Consider the following 16,216-nt stretch of genomic DNA (forward strand, 5'->3'; position numbering starts at 1 on the left):
ATTTTTCCATTTCATGTACCTTTTTAAATTTAATAGTATATTCTTGTTTAAATGTCTGTAATGCGTTTAATATTATTCCTTCTTTTCATTCTTGATATTTGGATTTGTGCCTTCTCTGATTTTCCGTGACCAGTAATGCTAAAAGGTTCAGCATTTATTTTTTTCCCCAAAGAACCGACTTGTTTGATTTTTCTGTTTTGCTCATTTGTTTTCTATTTAAAAAGAAAAATTGCTTCTATTTTTACTATTGTTTTTCTTCTACTTTGGGATTAATTTTTTTCGTGTTTCTGGATAGGAATTTCCAATAAGGATATTTGCTTGCTTGCTTGCTTTATTGGTTACTGTGTGGGGTCTGTTAAAATCCACTGGGATTGTAGATGTGTCAGGTTTTTTTTGTTTTTGTTTTTGTTTTTTTGTTTTTTGGTTCTGTCAGTTTTTGCTTTATATGTTTTGGTGCTGTCTTATTTTATGCATTCCAGTTTTGAATGGTTAGGACTTTTTCAGCGAATCATTATATTATTATAAAATGACTCTCTAGCTTTAGTGATGCTTCTGGCCTTAGGTCTCTTTTGTCAGCTATTAAGATGATTGACAAGTTTCCTTATGGTTAGTGTTTGCATATTTTTTACCCTTTTATTTTAACCATTCTGTACCCTTATATTTTAAGGTATGTCTCTCGTAAGCATTATATAATGATTTTAAATTCTACTCATAATCTTATGCCTGCAGAATTCCCTGTAGTGTGTTTTTCATTGTAGGCCTGCTGGTGACAAATTTGGTGTGTGTGTGTGTGTGTGTGTGTGTGTGTGTGTGTGTGCGTGTGTGTGTAAAATGTCTATTTCACCATCATTTCTGAAGGATGGGTTTGCTTAGTCTAGAATTCCAGATTGGCAGTTATTTTCTTTCTCCACTTCAAAAATAGCATCTATTTTCTGTTGAGAAGTCAGCTTAATGTCTTAATTGTTTTTTGGCAGCTTCTAAGATTTTCTTTCTGAGTTTGGTTTTTAGCAGTTGGTCTTGGTATGATTTTCTTTGTGTTTATCCTGTTTTATATTTAACCTTCAGAGGTCTTGACTGAAAGCCTGGGATGTTCGTCTTTGGTAAGCCCTGAGGTCGAATTTCGTCTTCCATTTCTATGAGATTGTTTAGAAACTTATATTTGCTTTGAAGCCTTTGTATATTGGCTGGCTGGCTTAGTAGTTCTCCACTGCCTGTACATATTTCATCCCGTGTTTCCTGGAAGAATTGGTCTACTAATAAGCTATGCTGCCAAAGCTGGCAATGAAAGTCCATGCAAGATTTTTTTTTTTTTTTTTTTAAGATGAGCAGTATTACAGAGCTATTATTACTGATGGGACTGATTCTCTAAAGAAGGACACTATTGACGATGCCAGCCAGGAGAAGCTTAATTGCTGAAGTAATGTCCCTGAGGAGACAGAAGGGATAGAATCTAGTGCATAAGGGGACAGTTGGCCTCTATTGTGAATTAGTCCATCTGTAGTAACAGGAGGGTAGGCAGAGTATGTGGGTTCAAATCCTGGTAGTTTTGGTGGTGCACACTGGTGGAATTCCTTTCCTGAATGCTTTCGTTTTCTTAGTAAGTTGGCATCAGGATTGGATAGGAAGTTTTGAGGTTTGAGGTGAGAGGGAAGTTACAAAATGGTCTGTAGATGAATAGGAGAGCAGATGGAGTAGGGAAATACAGTAGGATTGCCAGGCAACAGAAGGGCTCACCTGAAGTGAGCAGCCATGGACTGAGAGGATTTACAATATAAAAAGTACATCTTAACTTTTTAAAACGTGAATTTAAAAAGTAAAAGGAACGAGCAATACTTGGCCTTGAATAAAACTTTGGATACTTTTAAATAAAAAATTAGTGATCACAGAAGGAACAGTGGTGAAACTACATTTTTAGATTCTGAATGTTTGAAATTGCAGGGTAATGTTTCCAAGGTGAAAACAAAAGGATATTAAAAATTCTCTAAAGTAGTCTCAAGGGCACAATACAAACATTTAACATTACACGAAGAAAGGCAACTATTTCTGAAATAAACCTTAAATCCCGAAGAAGTCCCATACCGATGTGTGCATAAAGCTGCACTCAGCAACCAGAGTCCGTCTTCCACACCTCTCTGCAGGGACGGGTGGGCAGTGAATGCACTGCGTGTGTCGAGACCAAGCCCTGAGTCCCTTAGCTCCTGGTCTGGCTTCCAGGAGCCTACTCTCTAATCTGAGTGGTTTCAAAGCATGCTGTGTGGTCACGGAGTCAGAATATTGGTGAATGCTCCCATCACAGCACTGGTTGTGGTGTGTGGGAGGGCACCCTGCGGTTCCAGCGGCTCCTTCAGGACTGCTCGTCCTGAGCCCTGTCTGTCTCCTCACATCTATTCCCCTCCCCCATATTGTACTACATTTAGCTGCTTTTACTAACCCATATGTATTAGCCAACATACACTAAACAACATTTTATTTTCTCAATTTAAAATTATATTCTCATTGTTAAATGGCAGTGAGTTGAACCATTATTTCTTTTAACAAATACCTCTTACTAGTTTAGAAATTTTTGGCCTTAATATTTTTTCCATACTAAATTTAAATTATTTATGGACAAATTAATTATGATGCCATATGTCAGGTATCCAAAACTGTTTCATGACTGACCTTGAATACCCGCCACCTAACTTGAGCAGTACAGTATTGTACATAAGGTTGAAGTCGTCTGTGCCCATTGCCTGTCACATCTCTCCCCCTCCCCCAGGTCACCGCCGATTGAACTTGGTACCTGTCGTTTCCATGCATGCTTTACATCCCCAAATAGCATTCTTTTGTAAAAACTTATATAAATGGTTATTATTCTGTGTTCTTTCTGTAATTATATATAAGTGTATATGGTTATGTCCTTCACTTTTATATTTACCCATATTTGTACTCTTAATTCCTTCATTTACATGCTACACATGTAACATTCCATTGTATAATGTCTTCCAGTTTTATTAATAACCCTTTTGATCGATATTTAGGTTATTTCCAAGTTTTTGCTATTTTATGTATGTTGCATTGAATGTTCTTGTTCGTATGTCCTAGGGCATATGTTTGAGAGACTTTCTAGGATACATGTATTTATAGAACGGATGGGTTGTAGAGTTTGTGCTTTTTCAACTACCGTTCTCACTTCCACAGGAAGTGTGTGGGCTCAGATTATCCTAGCTTCAGCTGGTAATTGATAAATTTATAATGGAGAAATGATTAATGATTAGTCTTGACTACTTTATAATGGACTAATAAGAGAGTAAGTAGCTGAGTGTGTACCTTCTCTGGTGTAATTTTACATCATTTTCTATTTGTTTAGTTAAATGGGGACCTACCTTCTCAGATAATTTAATTTTATGAAAAAGAATGTCTTTGTTGAGCCACACAGAGTAAATGATTCCTTAAATAATTTTTTGTATTTATTTTTCTGTTCCAAAGTTACGATTCCATGATAAACTCATAATTATGAAGTTGACAGTTCATGCTTTTAAGCCAGTGATTCTCAAATGTGATCTGCAGTCACCAAGGCAGGCATCGATGAAATGATTTTCACAGCAGTAAGGCGTGACACCGTTTTCACTCGGTTGACATTTGCACTGATGGGGCAAAAGCAGTTGTGGGCAAAATTGCCAACATCTTTGCAAGAACCAAGGAAGTGGCATCAGTTTGCAGTTATTTATGCTAATCAACATGAATGGGTTTATTTGTATTATTAAATGAATAAATGTTTAAATGTTTGTAGTTTCAGTTTCTAATAGAGTAACTATTAACATATATACCTAAACAAAGTCTCCTACTCTTAAGAGTTTAACCGGGTCCTGAGACCACACTGTTTGAGAAGCACTACTTGAAGCACATGGTAGATATGTGAACAATATGTTATTCTTCCTGATGTTGGTCTTTGAGAAGGAAAATGTAGGTAGTATAATTTCTTAAACAGATAAATTCAGTCACTTTTCATGTTATATTTGAATTTTAAATACAATTTTAATTTATTATGTTAAAATTTTGTTTATAACCAGATTTATAAATAAATACTTTGCAGGTGCTGATCTTAAGGAAAGAGTCAAAATGAATCCCAGTGAAGTTGGTCCTTTTGTCTCCAAAATAAGAGCAGTGATTAATGAAATGGGTAAGCACAACTAAATTCTCCTTTTAACATACTGAAGATGATGTTAAGTGTCAGATTTAAAAAGTTACACATTGTTTTTATACATAAAATTTGGCCAAAATACTTACATAACTAGATAATCATGGTCTATAGTTGGTTGTTGTAAAATAGGTGTAATATATTTGATTTGAAAATTTGTGAAAAATATTTTATAACTAAAGAGGCCTCCTATGTAGAATTGTGTGGCATATGAAGATAGTTATTAGAAAACAGAGAATAATTTGGCATAAGTTTTTAACGGAAAGTATATCTGTTAAGTAATTGCATACACAAACATTTAGAGATTTATAATTTTTTTGTTTCTTACATAAATAGGATTGTACTATTTCCTTAGAATTATCGATTTGTATGTAATATTTCTATCAGTACACATCAATCTACTCTTTCATTAATGCTTTTTAATATATTGCTAAATAATAATCTACAGCATAGTTTTATCCAAAAATTTAAATTATTCTTTTTAAAAATGTTTTCTGTATTACTGAAATTTTTGTTGTTGTTGTTATTTATAAACAAGTAGTGAATATCTGTGTACCAAGTCTTTCAGAACATTAGTATGTGTATTTATAGGATGGATTTCTAAACATGGAATTACAGTTCTAAGTATCATCCGTTCATTTTACATTTTAATGAATCCTACCAGATTATCTTCCCAGAAGATTATAATAATTTGTATTCCGTCACTTATTTTTCTAGAGCAGTTTCAGTTCACACCAAAATTGAGGATAAGGGACAAAGGTTTCTCTTGTTCTCCTGCCCGCACACGTGCTCAGCCTCCCGCATCGTTAGCACTTGCTGACCCTACACTCACACGTCGTCCTCACCCAGAGTCCACAGTTTACAGTGGGCTTCACTCTTGGTGTTGGACGTTGTGTGGGTTTGAATAAATGTAAAATGACATGTACCATCATTATAGTGTTATACAGAGTATTTTTACTACCCTAAAAATCCTCTGTGCTTGGCCTAGTCATCCTCTCTCCCCTCTCTGGCTACTTTTTAGTGTCTCCATAATTTTACATTAATAGAATGTCATGGAGTTGGTTGGAATCATACATTTTGTAGCCTTTTCAATTGGCTTCTTTCACTTAATAACATGCATTAACATTTTCTTCATGTCCTTCATGCCTTGATACCTATTTTTTTGCACCGAATAATAGTCCCTTATTTGGATGTACCACTATTTATTTATCTATTCACCTACTAGAGGATGTCCTGGTTGCTTCCAGGTATTAGCAGTTATGAATAAAGTTGCTGTAGACATCTGTGTGTAGTTTCTTGTGTGGACGTAGTTTTCACTTCCTTTGGGAAAATAGCAAGGAGCAGAGTGGCTGGATAGTATGGTAAGAATCTGTTTAGTTTTGCAAAACCTGCCTGTCTTCCACAGTGGACGTACCATCTGCATTCCCCCCAGGAATGGTGAGACTCACTGTTACTCCACATCCTTGTCAGCATTTGGTGGTGCCAGTGGTCCCGATTTTGGCCACTCTGATAAGTGTTGTAGAGGGGTCTACGAAAACGTTGTTTTCGTTTGTATTTCCCTGATGTCATATGATGTTGAGCATTTTTTCCTACGCTTATTTTGCCATCTATATGTTCTTTGGTGAGGTATCTGTTAAGGCCTTTGGCCTAGCTTTTAATTGAGTTGCTTGTTTTCTTATTGTTGAGTTTAAAGAGTTCTTTGTATATTTTCCATCATAGTCCTTTATCACATGTGTCTTTTGCAAATATTTTTTCCTCAGTCTGTGGCTTGTCTTTTCATTTTTTTTTTTTTTTTAAGATTTTATTGGGGAAGGGGAACATGACTTTATTGGGGAACAGTGAATACTTCCAGGCGTTTTTTCCAAGTCAAGTTGTCCTTTCAATCTTAGCTGTGGAGGGTGCCATTCAGCTTCAAGTTGTCCTTTCAATTTTAGTTGTGGAGGGCGCAGCTCAGCTCCAGGTCTAGTTGCCATTGCTAGTTGCAGGGGGCACAGCCCACCATCCCTTGCGGGAGTCGAACCGGCAACCTTGTGGTTGAGAGCCCACTGGCCCATGTGGGAATCGAACCAGCAGCCTTCGGAGTTAGGAGCACGGAGCTCTAACCACCTGAGCCACCGGGCCGGCCCGTCTTTTCATTTTCTTGACTTTGTCTTTTGCAGAGCAGTTTTTTTCATTTTAATGAAGTCCAGTATATCCATTATTTCTTTCCTGGATTGTGCCTTTTATGTTGTACATTAGTTCCTCCCTTGTTTGCAGTTTCTCTTTTTGTGGGTTCAGTTACCTGTGCTCAACCAGGGTCCAAAAATATTAAATGGAAAACTCCAGAAATGAGCAATTCATAAATTTTAAATTGCACTGCTCTGAGTAGAGTGAGGAAATCTTGTACTGTCCAGCTCTGTCCCACCTGGGACGTGAATCGTCCCTCGTCCAGTGTATCCGTGCTGTATAGGCCGTCTGCCTGTTAGCCACATAGTGTCAGTCTCGGTGATGGAATGCTATGGCAGTGCTTGTTTTCAGGTGACCCTGGGAGTAGCCTAACGCTAAGTGGCTATGTCATTCACCTCACTGCGTCTTATCATGGAGGCATTGATCGTGTCAGCACGTCGTCATCAGAAGGAGAGGGGGTACAGCACAAAAGACATTTTGAGAGAGAGACCACATTCACATAACTTTTATTATAGTACATTGTCATAATTGTTTTATTAATTTTTTATGTTATTCTCTTACTGTGTAATTTATAAATTAACCTTATCATAGGTATGTATGTATAGAAAAATCATAGGGTATGTAGGGTTTGGTACTTATTTGCGGTTTCAGACATCTCCTGAAAATACTGTGAAAATCTATGGGAATAAATGTGAAATTTCTGTCTCAAGAATCTGGGGTAGTCATGTAACCACTAAAGAAAGTGAGTCAGTAGTTAAAAGTTTTTGTGTTTTTTTTCAGTGAAAGCACCAGGCCCAGTTTTTACCTGTTAAGTGATTTACATTTCAGGTGCTTTACCTATCTAGCCTGTAAGCAACAGATCATTACCATCTTATCCAAACTCTTCTACAGAGCATTAGAGTGAGAGTTCCTTTCTAAACTCATTATTTCAGACTAGTGTAACTTTCATATGTAAACATGACAAAAACAATGAAAACATAAATAAGAGGAGCCAGTCTTGCTTGTGAATATAGATGAAATCCAGTAGGTTTTAAAAAAAGACCAAATTGGATTTTCCCGGGAATACAAGGAGAAGGGCGAGGTTTCCATTTGAAAATATTATACGTATTTAATTCATTTAATTCACTAGCCAATTAAAATAAATTGTATGTTTTTCTCAATAGATGAATAAAAACAATTTAAGAGATGTCAAATCTATTCATAGAAAAAGCTCAAGGCAAACTAGGAAGAGAAGGGAACTTCCCTGAATGGTATCTGTTTCTTAGTAGTAAAATGTAAATATTTTTACATAGTCTCCTAAAATAAGGGAAAAGACAAGAGGCCCATTATCACCACTCTGTTCAACATTGTTCTGAAAGTCCTGGCTTGTGTGGAAAGGCAGAAATAGAAATAATGATTGAAAAATAAGAAACGTAACACTGCCCTTCTCAAGTGGTATGATTGTCTCCACTGAAAATCTAAGAGGATCAACAAATGATCAGAAATAATGAGTGTCTTAAGATAGCTGAATATAAGATCCATACTATTTAAAAATAATCAGTTGCCCATCTTTATACCAGCAACAGACAGAAGATATCAATCAAAAAACATACCATTTACAGTAGGAATAAGATTGGATTTAGAAATATATGCAAGCTATATGGAAAAATTATGAAATTTTATTTTAAGACATTAAAAAAGAATTAAATGGAGACGTTTTCTTCTTGAATAGGAAGATACAGTATCAAAAAGATGATTCTTACAAATGATTCAGTGTACAGATGTTACCATGCTAAAGTCCGGCTGCCTCCCGCTTGCAGAAGTTAAAAATCGAGACATGTGGTTGGTGGAAAGGAAAGCAGGCTTATTCAAAATGTTGGCATTCTGGGATGATGATGACTCCTGTCCAAAGGCCATCCCCCCCCACCCGTTTTTTATCCCTCGTACCAGAACAGGCAGATGGTTTTATAGGTGCACAAGAAGAACAAAGGAAAGGGGGAATTGGTTAGGTAGGTCCTGAAGGCTGACATCACTCCTTGGGGTGTGGTCTGTTTTAAGATAACATCGGGGCCTGAGGCTTTATGTGTATTCTGGTGTCTGGGTGACTGAGAATTAAGAAATTGCCCTTTCCAGGATTTTGTTATTTAAATGGACTAAGGAGGTAGGGAAAGCCTTGAGTAAAGGAACAAAATAGAGTTCTCAAGTCAATTAGGGGAGAAACAGAGAAAAATAGCTGAATATCAGGGTAGATCAAACTGCCAAGTGGCTAGATATCGAGCTATGTGGTGAGTAAAACCGCAAGGGAGCTAAGTCTAACCATGTTATTGATTTACCGAATGTCACCCTTACACAGATTCAGTGTAATTACACTGAAGTTTCATTGTTAATTTTGTAAGGAACTTGAGGATAAAAAGGCCCTGAAATAGCCAGGTGTGCCTAAAGGAGAAGAAAACGAGGGGCCTTGCCTTAGCACTCAAGACTTATCTTAAAGATAAGGAAATCAAGATGGTATATCTTAGCTTTTGGATAGACAAATGGACCAGTAGAGTGGAATACGGAACCCCAAATAGACCCATACAAGCAGGGGAACTGATAAAGGAAAAAGGATGCATTGCAGATCGCTGGGGACAGCAAAGACTTGTCTGTATTTTTGAAGTTAAACTTTTATGATCTTGATGGACTAAAAAATTTCTTAAATACAAAATGCAACACTTGAAAGCTTGAAAAATTCCACCAGTTTAAATTTAAGAACATTTGTTCACCAGAAGACACTGTAAAGAAAGTAGATAGAAAAGCCACAAATTCATAGAAAATATTTGAAACACAGCTGCCAAAGATTCATGTTTATGCACATGTATACATGAACAAACACATGTAATCATACATGCAGCCTGGAAGTCAGTAAGACAACAGAACAGAAAAACACGTTTCATACCAGAGGAAGGAGGCTGAGAAGCTGCTTGGCCTCTTCAGTAATCATAGAAATGCAAATGAAGACCACAGTGGGGTGATAGCATGTTTCCCCGAATATAAGACCCTTATATTAATTTTTGCTCCATTAGAGCTTATTTTCAGGGGATGTCTTATTTTTTTCATACACAACGATCTACATTTATTCAGTTATGTACAGTCATGTCATCTTCTGGAACATTGTCATAACGTATTAAATGCATCTGTCTGGCTGAGATCTTAACTGGGGCTTATTTTCGGGGTAGGTCTTATTTTCGGGGAAACACGGTACTTTACATCTCCCAGCTTAGCCAGTAATTCTTAGGGCTGACATCACCCACAGTTAATGGGAAGGGGATCAGCAGGAAATGCCATATACTTCTTTTGGGAGTAGAAGTTGGTGTAACTATTTAGGACAACAATTCTGTATGGTTGTACAGAGTTGAATATCCACATTCCGCAAGACTCAGTAGTTCCCTTTTTTAGGGGTGACATTAAGGCTGTTTTTGCTAGACCCACAGTAAGAACCATATCTAGAGTTTGGCCCAATAACACACAGGGGTGGGTGGGTATTTTTGTGTCTGCTCGCTTGTGGGCTGTGAAAGCATTCACAAGTCAGATAGAAATGCGGAAGATTTATTAAAGGAAGAGGAGGGTCTGCTGGGCAGTCTGCTGGAATCTACTGCCAACTACTGCAGCGAGTATTTTTTGGTCTCAAGTTTTCCCTTTTCCTGTAGTTGGGGTGGGAGGAGGGATGGTGAAGCGGGTCATCACATCCTTGGCTTCCGCTATGTAGATGTGAGTTGGAGCCGGGAGTGGATCCCACACAGGTGCAAAACCTCTCCCAAGTCCCAGGGCCAGCACTGGGCGGAAGTAATAGAAACCTTGAAACTGGTCTGCACAGTAAGTGTGTAGGAAGCAGAATCTTTTAGAGGCAAAGAAAGAAAGCTTTCAAAACGTCCCAAGTTTAATTACACTTACTAATTTGAATTATACCAGAGATCCAAATCTCAAAAATAGAAGATTTAGTGCCACCATTACAATCCCCTGTCTTAACAGGTATCAAAGTTTCATGAAATAATAACCTTTCTTTGTGGACTGCTTTTTGCTATCATCTATTTTAAAAAAATTCAGATTTTGACCTTTTAATGGATGGACTGCAACTTGTAGTTTGAAACTATTATTTAGGCATTTTGCAACCTGTCCTAAGGAAACTTATACCTTAAGGAATATAAGAAAAAGACTGTTTATAGGTAGTAGCAATATTGTTAATAGTCAAAAGCTGAAAACCAAATTTTAATTGACAGGAGAAAGGATACAAGTTTTGAATATATTTGTAGAGTTGGACTGTAACAGCATTGGAAATAAATAACTTACGCGTAACAGCGTGGCTAAATCTTTGAAACATTGCATTGCAACAATATGATATAATTTTGTATAAAACTGAAAGCATGCAAAGCAGTATGTAGTTTAGAGGTGTGTAATGAAATTATACACGTGCACTCAGGAAAAATGGAAGAATGATCAACAGACTTCTCAGTGGTGATTACCTTCAGGCTTGGGAAGGCAGGTGGAAGAAGAGCAGATGAAGAATACGTGAGCGGTAGGATATTCATTGTGACTTAGTTTTCACTTTTGTGATTTTAAGGGAGTTTGTTATTATGCTTCATCACGTGTATATGCTACATATATTCTTTTTCTTTGCCAAATTAGATCAAACAGTTTTTAAAAGATTCATGCAAGGTGTGACAATTAAGTTTGTGAACTTGTTGCAACGAAGTTGCTAACCTTTTTTGATATCAGAGGGATTATTCATTATGAATTTGTACCAACTGGACAAACCGTTTACTATTTGGAAGTGCTGAAAAGGTTGCGTGAAAAAGTTAAATGACCTGAACTTTTCACCAGTGATTCATGGCTCTTGCATCACGACAATGCACCAGCTCACACAGCACGGTCTGTGAGGGAGTTTTTAGCCAGTAAACAAATAAAATAACTATATTGGAACACCCTCCCTACTCACCTGATCTGGCCCCCAATGACTTCTTTCTTTACCCAAAGATCAAGGAAATATTGAAAGGAAGACATTTTGATGACACTCAGGACATCAAGGGTAATACTGATGGCCATTCCAAAAAAAGAGTTCTAAAATGGCTTTGAAGGGTGGACTAGGCACTGGCGCTGGGACTTCGAAGGTGACCGTAGTGATATTCAGCAGTGAGGTAGGTAGCACTTTTTCTAGGATGAGTTCACGAACTCAGTTGTCCGACCTTGTATATCTGAAGTTCTGCAAATATTTCTTATGTTTTTTTCTTGGACAATTTTCTGGTTTTTTTCTTTTATTCTTTTTTATTCTCAGAGAAGCCAGAATTCTTGGATTTTAGAAAATAGCTCCTAATTTTAAGTTTTTGTTTTTCCATGGGAGAGAAAAAAACCTTTGAATGTCAGACAAAATTGGTTTATGGATGCTCCTCACAGGCCTGCGGGCTGCTTCTTGGTCCTTGTGCACTAGTTTTCCTCACATAGTTCATTTCCACTAGTAGGACTTCCTTGGTTATTTTTTTCCAAGGGAGGAAATGGCTTGTCTTGTGGATGTTATTGGATGCTGGTGGAGGAGGTTCCTGCATTGTACTCATGGGACTGTTTCATATATACGTGTCTTGGCACCTGTTCTTACAAACTCAGGACGATGGTTAAATTTTCAGGAATTCTGTGAGCTGATTGTCAGAACCACAGACACTTTGAAGCTGGCCGTGTAGCACTCCAGTAATGGTACAGATTGGGGTGTATCCTGCCTGTTTGATACCACTTTTCCCTCTTGCCTCCTGTTACATTTTCCTTTTCCATACCGGAGGATTTCTCTGGAGTTTGAAGAGCACATGGACTTTCTTTTTTCTTCTGACTACCGTGTACTGCTTGCTTTTAATGAGAGAGACTCTGAGGAGCTTAAAGGTCCTGGATACATTTGAAAGCTGTTCTGCTTGATTAAAATAGAGGTCAGAAAGAAGTTCTATATTTTGTTTGGAGTCACTAAATTCTTCACTTTACTGTCCTTAGCTTCTTAGAAAACCTCTTGTTAAAAAGTAACTCCAAAAATCCTAGAACCAAATTTAGTTCTTTGACTCTTTTTAAAGAAAAAAAGAGCCATGTGGCTCTTTTTGAGATGTTTCATTTTAAAAAATTGATGAATTCTAAAAGGGTAATGGTTACATGTCCCTTAAGTATGGGATGTTGAGATTGACAGCAGTAATGATTATTTACTAGGCAAGTCAGCACTGATGCACAGACCCGAAATTATCCCAACCTAATTACAGCTATTGTTCCCTAACTTAGCGTGCTGTCTCCAGGTGCACAAGGCGCACCTCCCTTCCTCCCGTTTTAACTTGCAGCCTCGGGCACATCACTACTGGGGTGCCCGTTTGCAGATCAGGAACATGGGATATGGGGAGCAGGGGTGTTAATTACCTACTGAAGGCCAGTCTTGTCTAATTAGGTAATATTTCATGAGGAGCTAGAAAACTTTTTTAGAATTCTTAAGTAGAAACTGGGGTAGGGGAGGGCATGCCTAAGTTGTCTCAAGTTGAAGCCACAAAGAATTTCTACCTAATTATAGAGAAATACTTAAAATAAGTTTTCCCCAGAATTTTAAATTATTGAATCTAGTGTGATGTGGGTGATATTTTTGTAAATGATCGTCCAAAGTAATTCTTTGAAATGCCAGGCATTTCCAGCTTCCTTTTCCTATTTTTCTGATGAAATAAAACTGCAAAAGCTTTAATTTAGTTATGTAAATGCAGAGCTGAATTTGCATTGAAGTACTGGTAATTAATTATGTTAAGAGGGATGGATTACAAAATTCATCTATTTAACAAGCATCTTTTTTTCTTAAGATTTTGTTATACCGTAGAGTTTTATAAAAGGAAACAATTTCATTTTGAAAGTTTTCAAATTCTCTGATTAGTTTCCCATTATGTGATTTAAAATCTGTTCATACCCATTTTTTTCTATCAGAAGAAGCTGTCTCTCTGGGTCAAAGACATGGAAAATATTTTTGTACAATAGAATGAAAAAATTCTGTATGAAAACTGCTATGTAAATCTTACGGGGTAAGCCTCTTCTCAAGTAGTGCTTCTCATTTACTTTAGTTAACATGTTTTCGAATTTTAGAATTGAAAGGCTAAAAGCAATACAAAGAAGTCACTAATAAGTAAAAAAAGAAAAAGGAAGAAAAACCCACAACAGTATAGTAGAAACAACTATACTGACATGAGAAGCAACTTGACATGAGAAGCAAACTCATGTCAAACTTCTGTCGTGGCTGCCGTTCAGCAGAGGTTTGTTACTGGAATCACACTCTTTCCTGGCCCAGTCTAGCTGACTTTGCACAAGACTGACTTTGCTTTAATATTTTGATGACCACATGATCTTTCTTTTATCTTTATCTCAAGCTGGAAGCTACATTATATTTCATGATCTAAAGTTTTTATGTCAGAACATTGGCTCAGCTTAACATTTTCTTAGACATAGCCATAAGATGTTTATTTTGTTGTAGAAAAGTTATGTTACCAAAATGTGGTGAGCGTCTATGAATAATTTTGATTGACGTTTATTGAGGCATACTGTTTGAAATCTCTTGATTTGGAGGTCTCAGACACGTGGGGTTCTAGTCTTCTCTGTACTATCTCCTGCTTTTCCTTTCTCCTTGCTGTGAGAGCCTGGTGGGTTTTTTCTCCGCCTGTACCTATGAATAGTATCTACCACAGTAACTGGCACATATTGAAAGGATGAATAGACTAGAATCCTATTGGTGTAGACAGGTGAGCCAGGTTGTACTACTCTCCTCTCATCTTCAGCGGATCCTCTCTTGAAATCCCTTTCTGCCTGCCTCTACCTAAAATTCCAAGAGTCATGCCTGGACTGGCCTGAGTTTGATCCTCTCTCTTCCACCTCAATTTGTTGCTCCCAGGATGTAACTGAGGATGATAGAATGAACATGGACGGAGCCGTTTGATTATTTATTGTGATTAGTATATTAGGAATGTTTACTATTACAGATATTTGCTGGATTGGAGTGGGAGGTGCAGCTCAGGAGTTCACGTGTGAAATGTGAAGGTAGTTGATGCTTAGTAAGCATCCGAGTGGTGACGTCAGGCAGGCAACTAGAAATGAGTTTGGAGTTGAGGCAAATAGTCCGGCTGCTTGAGATGGAAATATGGAAGTCATCAGAATGGTAATGGTATGTGAAGCCTTGACACTAGAGAGAATAAGTGTGATGACCCTGAGGCATTCTAATGTTTCAAGGCTGACCTGAAAAATAAGAACCAGAAAGGGGACTGAGCGTGATCAGACATGTTGGGGAGCAGGAGGCAAACAGTACGTTACTGGAGAGTGGGCCCTTTCCGGTGGTAAGTCCGGGAGTGGCTCTTACACCGGGGTCCAACCTGGAGGAGTCTGGGCAGCGTCTAGGCTAGCTTCCCACACAGGGGGTCGACCCCTGGCCTCCCGGAGGATAACTGGGACACTTAGCTGTACGTTCCCTGGGATTGGGCCCTCCTTGGCGCGGTGTCCAGGTTCTTGGCGTCTCGAGCAAAGAACTGAATGAGATACCGTGGTAAAGTAGTGAAACAACAGTTCATTAGGAAGAAAAGTACACTTCAAAGAAATAGAAGCGGGCCAGGGCAGAAAGCAGTGGCTCAAGGGCCCTTAAAAGTGACAGTTTGGAGAGTTTGGAGCAGGCCCCAATGAAAGGCAAGGCAAAAAGGGGGCAAAGGCCCAAAGACTCAAAGGTGACATTATTAGGAGAAAAAGTACACTCCACAGGGTTTGGAGTGGGCCCCTGAGCAAAAGCAAGGCTCCAAAGGTGCTAACTGGCGAGGACTTGGAGTTTTTATCCCTCTTTTCTCTAGAATGGGCTGTTCTTTTCCGGGTGTGGGACCACTTGCTTGACATCTGTGATTGACAAGAGGCTGTTATCTCATCTTTTTAGACTGTGCGTGTTGTTTCCCAGAATCCAGTCTGTTATAATAATACTTCCGGGCATATGCATATTGTAATGATGGTCTAATGAGGCCCAGGTGAAATGAAGGTCACTGGGGCCTTTACTGAGCAGGTGTGAATGACCTGGCTTAATCTAGTTGGGTATTTTGTACTCTTTTGTTTCCTTATAGGGGGAGATAATTACAATGAAAAGGGGAAGTTTTGCAGGGAGCGGGGAGGTCTTTTGGGTGGTAATTCAGAGACTCAATGCCTATCTCTAACTGCCTGCTTTGTTTTCCCCTTGAGAGATGTGATCATTATAAAATCTCTATGGGAAGTTGAGGGATAGGAGGTATATTTTTCTCTATCTGTTTCCTGCTGGGCAGGGGCGTAGAGCTGTCCTTATCTATTAGAGGATTCACGGAACTCTTGCCCCATCTGATCTTAGATGAGAGGGAGGGGTCTCGAGATCCGCCTGGAAGACCTCGGTTTGGTGTCTTTGGTTGTGAATGGCAATCTTGCTGGGATAGCTTCTGTATCCCCAAGGCCCCTACATGAGGAAAAATAGATTTTAATTAATAAATCCGTTAGCTCTATAGAGCCCGTGGCCATTCAACCAGTTATTCAGGTGGTGTCAATTGTCCAGGAGTTAGGCCCAGAATGGGTAGGAGAGAACATTAGAGTTCAATGATTACAATCAACAAGTAGACTGACCTGTTCGGGGGGTGGGGTGGGGGGGTGGGGTGGGGGGTTGGGGCGGGGTCTGGAATAGCTTGGGGGATGTTGGGAAGTCACAGGCTATTTTTTTTTTTTTTTACATAAAATTTTATTTTATTTTTAATTTTTTTTAAATTTATTAGTTTCAGGTGTACAAGACAAGGTAATACTTAGACTTTCATCATTTATATCCCTCACATTGTGAACCCCCCTCCCCCCATCCACTATCCCTCCGACCTCGCACCGAGC

General features: G+C 38.4%; 1 protein-coding gene across 5 annotated transcripts in view; it reads left to right on the forward strand.

Moving 5' to 3' along the window:
- Positions 1–16,216, forward strand: part of AUH (AU RNA binding methylglutaconyl-CoA hydratase) — a 154,177-nt gene that overhangs the window by 43,406 nt on the left and 94,555 nt on the right. For all 5 annotated transcript variants that reach the window (XM_081065307.1, XM_081065308.1, XM_081065306.1 and 2 more), the window contains one exon: positions 4,076–4,162. In XM_081065307.1, coding sequence (XP_080921433.1) covers positions 4,076–4,162 — 87 coding nt within the window. The remainder of the gene's footprint in view (positions 1–4,075; positions 4,163–16,216) is intronic.

Source organism: Rhinolophus hipposideros (genome assembly GCF_964194185.1).
Source record: "Rhinolophus hipposideros genome assembly, chromosome: 11".
Lineage (NCBI taxonomy): Eukaryota > Metazoa > Chordata > Mammalia > Chiroptera > Rhinolophidae > Rhinolophus > Rhinolophus hipposideros.